Genomic DNA, 6,708 nt, shown 5'->3' on the forward strand with positions numbered 1-6,708 from the left:
AGTATACACACATATATATGAGTTTTTCCTTTACAATCATTGACATTGTTTCTAAAAAAGCCCAACAAATTCAAGTAGATGAAATTACAAAGTGTAATAAATCCAAAACAAGCTCAAATCGTAGCATTATATATTTCAATTAAATGTAGAAAATATGTCAAGAAGAAACTAAAGGGTAGACAAGAATGACACATATAAAACAAGAAGCATGGCAAATCTAAGAAATTGGGAACTAAAGTCATCTGAATGCTACATCCCAATAGCATAAGGGAGAAAATTCAATGCCACATTTATGTCTTGAAATTTCATGTGTAGCTTATATTATCCATTTGTAAGGGCTAACTGGATCATGTGACTTTAGATAAATATAGCAATGCTTGGACATAGAATGCCAGCACAAGGAAAATGAAAGTCATGACTTATGGATTTGATTTGGCTAACCTTATACAAGAGTCGAATAATTATTGCCATTAGTAAATTATACACATACAGATATATTAGCGTGTTCATCTTCTCATTCGATGAACTCTTTCCATCCTTGTTTTGCATGAATGAGACATACAAAAGAATATTCTCAAACAATCTTTTTCCTTTAGTGCATGTTTCCTAAATACAAAGAAGCATAAGAACAATGGGCATGCTATAGAAGTAGAATCCCTTTTTATGAGGTTTTTTTGTGTACATTTTCCATGAGATATTGAAGTGAAAGAGTCTAGGCTCTAGAAAACATGCTATTGAGAATCCCTTCCAAAGCCAAGTGAAAGAGTTGAAGAGGCTAGTCGGCTAGTCTCTAGAAAATGTGCTATATTCCCTTGGTGCTATAGGTTGTATGAAGGAAACATAAATTCTTGGAGATACAACTCAAGGGGGAGTCATGGAGTAGCTTCGGGGAGGGTGTAAGGGGAAAGCAAGGTGGAGGCGTGTGAGGTCGAAGCTTGGAGATGGCGAGGTGGAGGAGGTGCTCGATAGGGGGTTGGTGCTTGCTCATGCCCACCACCCCTGAGAAGGTGCAGAAGTTCTCCAAGATGGACGTGGTGTTGAGAAGCGCCTCCACATGGTGGGCGAAGTGCTGGTGGCGAAGCTCCTCCAGGAAGGCTGCCTCAGGGTCCTTCTCTGCCAATGCCATCGCCAACTCCACGCAAAACCGCCGCACCCCTGGCAGCGCTATGGATGCTACCCGGTGGCGCTTGAGTGCCTCTGCAAGTGCTTCCGCCAGCGCTGTCCTCTTCAACATGGTGCTCGTCGCAAACACTGCCGCCACGTTCTCTGACCGCATCATCATCACTGTTTGCGCTGCCAGCCCCATGGCCGCCTCCTTCGCTCGCCCTTTCCCGGACATCACCACCCTCAACACCTGCATTGCACCACCATCCACAACAAAATGATAATCAGGGCCCAATAGCGATCTCAGCTACACTATCACCTCTAGTGCATACAAAACAAATTATCTAATTATCAGCCCACAGCCGGCCACAAAAAATGTCATCAGCACGTAGATGCGCATTCAAAAGCATAATCATCTACATGGGTTTGAATGGTTTATGGAAGCCGATTACTTATGCTTGAATGCGTGTAGCTGCTGACATCTTTTGCCGCTGGTTTGTTTTGTACGCACTAAGCTTGAATGGAATTAAATCCTTTATGAGAGAGTGTGGAGGTGGAATGCAATAAGCTTGAGATCAAATAGAGGTGATAGCGTAGCTGAGATCGCTAGTGGGTGCTGGGGTAGCTTAAAACGCCTCGAAGATAGTACTCGGAATTTCAGCGCTACCCACAATGGTTAACGATATCAGCTAAAAACGATTCACACCTGAACTCCTTCATGCTTATTAGCTACAAACGATAAAGCCGAACACCTTCAAGCTATTTAAGTTACGAGCTATAATACTACAGCTAAACGCTATTCAAGCTATATGCGTATTCCTCACGGAGAATCCAAGCCCACAACTTCAAAATCCTAGCTCAACATTCTTACCTCTGGCGTGCACTCCGCTATCCGATCCCTGTCTTCGTGATTCGAATAGACACACACACTTGCTAGAATCCTCATGCTCAAATGACCCAGCTCCTCATCACCGATTACTGCCATCAATGCCCGCACCACCTCGCCACCATCTCCATTCTTGTTGTTGCTCCCCTTGACCAGCTTCACGCGCAACATCCTCACACAATTTCCCTCGCTCTGCAAGGCCAATAACGCCAGCGCTTCCCCAGCCGTCACGGCTACCAGCCTCCCTTCTTTATCACCTGTCTTCGACCCGAGATAAAGAGCGAGAAGACTCGGGAGAATCCCTCCCGTTTCTCCTATCATCTCTCTGATTTCGTCGTTCATAGCCAAGCTCGATAAAATGCCTGCTGCTAGCTCCTGGAGGGTTGGATGGGTATGCGCGTGCTCCAAAATATTCCTAATGTTGGTGAGACTGAACACCACCTTTGCGATTTCCTCCCTTAGCAATTTTCCAGAAGAACCGGGGGATGCCGCTAGGAGGCTTAAAAGCTCCAGCGACTTCTTCACTATAGTTATTCTGTGCACTGATGCTGCAGTGTCCCTTAGCATCGTGTGGTCCACGTCTATAAAGCTTACTAGCTTTGCTAAGATACCTCTTGTTGTTCCTATCTTAGCACAATTGACAGTGTCTTTGGCCAAGTTCTTAAGGATGTCCAGGCCAAGAAGGTGGATATCCACGTGCTTCTGCGATATCCACTCAGAACCTCCTCGCCAAACGTATGCCAAAGAAGTTGTGTCTTCACTCAATTCATCCTCTTCATTGTAAACCAGCAAAGTTAGGATGGCTTCTATGGAACCAGATATCGCTGTTACTTGACTGCAGCTCCGATTGAACCGCACGAGCGTGCACAATATGCTAGCTGCCGCCTTGCGGACCTTGTGTTCTGCAGGATTTTTCCAAGTGATCATTTCGATTAGACGTTCTACCGCTCCTTCACTCGTGCCGATTCTCCTCAGGGTATCTTCTGAGAATTCCTTATGCTTTGCGAACATCATCAATAGAGAAACTCCGCCAAACTGCTCAGCTGAGTCGTCGGATTGTAGCCACGCGATGCTATATTCCACCAGGTCCATTTTCAAACCCTCAAAAATGCTATCGTTAAGGCACTTTGAGTAGACGTCGTAAAAGAAGCGTCTGATTGTGTACAAATTGTGACATGGCAGCTCACACATACTATTTACCTTGACTAATATTTTCTTCAGCGATACCATGTACTCCCAGTAGATCCGTTCAAGAAGGAACACCAGAGCGTCAGTAATGGTAAGGCTGTAGAAAATAATAAGTGCAGTAGAGTGGTTGGCTTTTGTCTCGGCTTCGTTTGGCCTAGTGAAATGTTGTATTTTCAGGCGTATAATAGAGAGAAGGATGCAAAGTAGTGCAGAAACTAGCTGCATCCAGCAAAGCACTCTGCTTAAGTGCCTAGCTCGAAAAAGGAAGCTTGTAGAGACGATAAATGGTACCCTGGATGTAGACCAACTCCGTTTCAGTCGCGGACGACGAACGTTATCGTTTTTTTCAGGATCGTCGCTCTGTTCCATTAAGTAGGAGTTTTGGACCGTCTCTGATCCTGCCGAGCTAATTGAATTAGCTAACATAACGGTTTGTACCAAACTATTGCTTCGGAAGAGCGCATCAGCGCCAAGATTTGTAATCGTCTCTCCTGTGGACCTACGTGAATTAGTGAACATAGCGGTGCGTATAGACCGCGTGCTCCGGAGGAGAACATCTGCCCCTTCTTTATAAGCTCGAAAACCTGCTCGTATAGCGCGGTCCGTAAATAAATTTGTCTCCCCATCTTGGTGTTGTAACTCTAGCTCATGACTTCGCCCGAAAAGCCTTGCACCCTCTATGACTAGAATGACAGTCACAAACCAGAAATCGATTTCCCTCAAAGCAATAGCATAACCCCCGAGCAAAACTACGGTTGCCCAAATGAATGCCAAAGTACCGATGTTACTCGCTATCTTCTCCAGCACTGCCAATCTCATGGCAAACAACGTCAAGTGTTTCTCAGGAGCGGCTCTGCAGCTTTCGCGATGTTCTTGTTGTTTCTTTCTGTGTTTATTCTGAAGGCTTCTGATTTGAAGAGAGACGTTCGACGACGCCGTCTCCAAAGCGGATATAGCTCCGACGCTGAAATTGCTAGCCGCGGAGCCCAGGCTCGTCATCCGTGTGCCTGCTACATGAGGTGCAAAGGGGGAAGCATGTTGTCGGATGCTTCTCACATCGCTACTGCTCGCCTCGTTGTAGGTAGGTTCTATGTTTAGAACTTTGTCACCTTCATGCCAATCAAGCGGTAGCTCCAAAACGTTTGATTCAGTCTTGAAGGTCATGGAAGCAGAAGGCAGAAGCCAAGCAATTCGACTTGTAGCGGGAGGCTGGAGTGCGAAATCTGAGCAAGGGAGGCGATTCGATGAACAACTATGTTAGTAGAAATCAAATCACCAAGTCAAAAGAGAGCCTGGGAATAGAACAAGGCTGAAGCTGGTGTACAAGTCGTAGGAACAGGATCGGCGATGAGGAAGAATGGAAAGAGGAGGCAGGCGTGAATGATAGACGCGAAAGGAGGTTATATAGGATCGATGAAGGGGGAGATCAATGGACAAGGCACGTTGGAGGATTGTGAGCAGGCTGATGCGTGCAAGTAAGTTGATGTCGCCAACATGAGGAGATCAAGAATAAACACGTCAATCTAAGACATGCAACTAAGGCACGTAAAAATTATAACCATTAATATATAAACTGCATTTCACGAGACGTGTTGAGACTTTAAATACAACGTTAAATATACATGGAGACACCTCAATGTAAAACCAGCTAATGCAAAAATCTCATGAATATACACCACATCCAAATATATGAAATGCATTTCACGAGACGTGTTGAAATATAACGTTTAATATACAAAGAGACACCTCAATGTGGAAACGGCTATAATCAAATGTTAAAATATAACGTTTAATATACAAGGAGACACCTCAATGTAAAAACGGCTATCATCAAACGTCAAACCCTTTTTCATCTATTTGATCAAATCTTTCCTAATGACCCGCACTCTATCCTTTTACCTTCCACACTCAAGCACACTTGTGTCTAAAATCTCGAGAGTTTCCTACATTCTCAAAAACGTATTTCCTTATTAAGCTAAGAAATCCATTAGTATCTACGTGAACACACTTTCTCCATTCTCCAAAGGTATGCCCTTTTGAACTAAAAAATCCACTAGTGTCTACGTGAACATTGGATTTTGGTTACAATGTCTAATATGGATAAGAATGATCCATGTCCCACCACCTTCTAGATATAGTCTCCATTAAGGATGCCTCAAGTTTTCTATCATTACCAAGAGTTTAAAAGTTCATCCTCTCATGTAGCCTCTTTGTAAGGTCACTAGCAATAAAGCAATATTTCAAGCTATATGAACATTGTGTGCATATATGAAGATACATGCCATGTGATAATATTTTGCACGTGTGTGTCTTTGTAAGGTCAGCAAGAATAAAGCAATCTTTCAAATCACATGAATATTGTGTGCATGAGTGAAGATACATATCGCATGGTAATATATTACATGAGTAGTGTTCAACATTTGATTTCAAACAGCATACACATGTTCTATGACACTACTAGACAAGTCAATACTTGCAACAAATTTCATATCATTTGCTATTGTTTTTTGTAATAAAATTAAATGACAAAGAAGCATGATATTTTCATTAGGGGTACAACATTTCATGCTTATGTCCAATGGCAACAAATTCATGCCTATGTCAAATGGCAACATTTCATGCCTATGTCAAATGGCAACAAGTTTTTCATAAGCAAGTTTTTAAAGCTATGTTCATAGTGGGCCATATTTTGAGCCAATTTCATGATTTGGTTTTGTCCAAATGTTAGTTTTTGATACTTTAAAAACTATGTTATTCTAACAAAGAATAGCATGATACAAACGTGTCTTTTTCATCTATAAAATAATTTGTTAGTAGTTGAAGAAATATCGATAAGCACAAAAAACATGAGTTTGGGCTTGACCTTATTGGATTTTACACCTATCCACTATCTGACTAAACTAGAGTTTTCTTATAGAAATACTCAACTTAGAATTTAAGATCATGGGAAGTGAGGGATATCAAATAATGTAATACATTAGAGGAGAATTTGAAAACAAGATATATAATGAATTTCTAATGCTTAACAATGTTTTGTCCTTTTTTGAATGCTTTAACATATAATATCTAAGTGCCAAAAAGACTTGTAAATATTGTTTAAAAAAAAATGTTATTGAAAATTCAAAAGAAAGAGCGAGCTTGAAGGAAAAAATGTGTACTCGTACCGACAACCTAATTCAAACACAAATACAAACATGTTATTTTCCTTGCATCGAAGGTATATAATATTAAAAAGTGAGTATTTTTATAAATGTGTACAATACCTGTTCACATTGTTGTAGTAGTACTAGTGTGTCCTACTTGCTTTGCCAAAACTTTGTGGAGTCAATAGTTACAAAGCCACTTTCATGGCGTTTGATTGTTGCATTAGGGCCTCTTTCCACCATGTCCTTAAACCACTTGACATCCAAAACATACATAGAGAAGCATTGAAAGTCAAGCTTAATAATATCTTGGATTATGCCACAATAATCATTCATGGCTCCATTGGCCCCCTCAAAGCTAGCAATGACGCCGCTTGATCTTGTGTG

The 6,708-nt window shown here is 41.9% G+C and overlaps 1 protein-coding gene across 1 annotated transcript; it reads right to left on the minus strand.

Annotated features, from left to right (window-relative positions):
- Positions 1 to 802: 802 nt before the first annotated feature.
- LOC147882802 (uncharacterized) lies at positions 803 to 4,027 on the minus strand. Its single transcript, XM_087400507.1, has 3 exons — positions 3,696 to 4,027; positions 1,976 to 3,584; positions 803 to 1,354 (listed from the first exon to the last, which is right to left on the minus strand). Exons 1-3 carry the CDS (start codon positions 3,995 to 3,997, stop codon positions 803 to 805), a joined length of 2,463 nt encoding a protein of 820 aa, XP_087256633.1. The 5' UTR covers positions 3,998 to 4,027.
- Between the last annotated feature and the right edge of the window lie 2,681 nt (positions 4,028 to 6,708).

This window comes from Dipteris shenzhenensis, chromosome 29, assembly GCF_047967505.1.
Source record: "Dipteris shenzhenensis isolate YYH24624 ecotype China chromosome 29, Dip_SZ_1.0, whole genome shotgun sequence".
NCBI lineage: Eukaryota > Viridiplantae > Streptophyta > Polypodiopsida > Gleicheniales > Dipteridaceae > Dipteris > Dipteris shenzhenensis.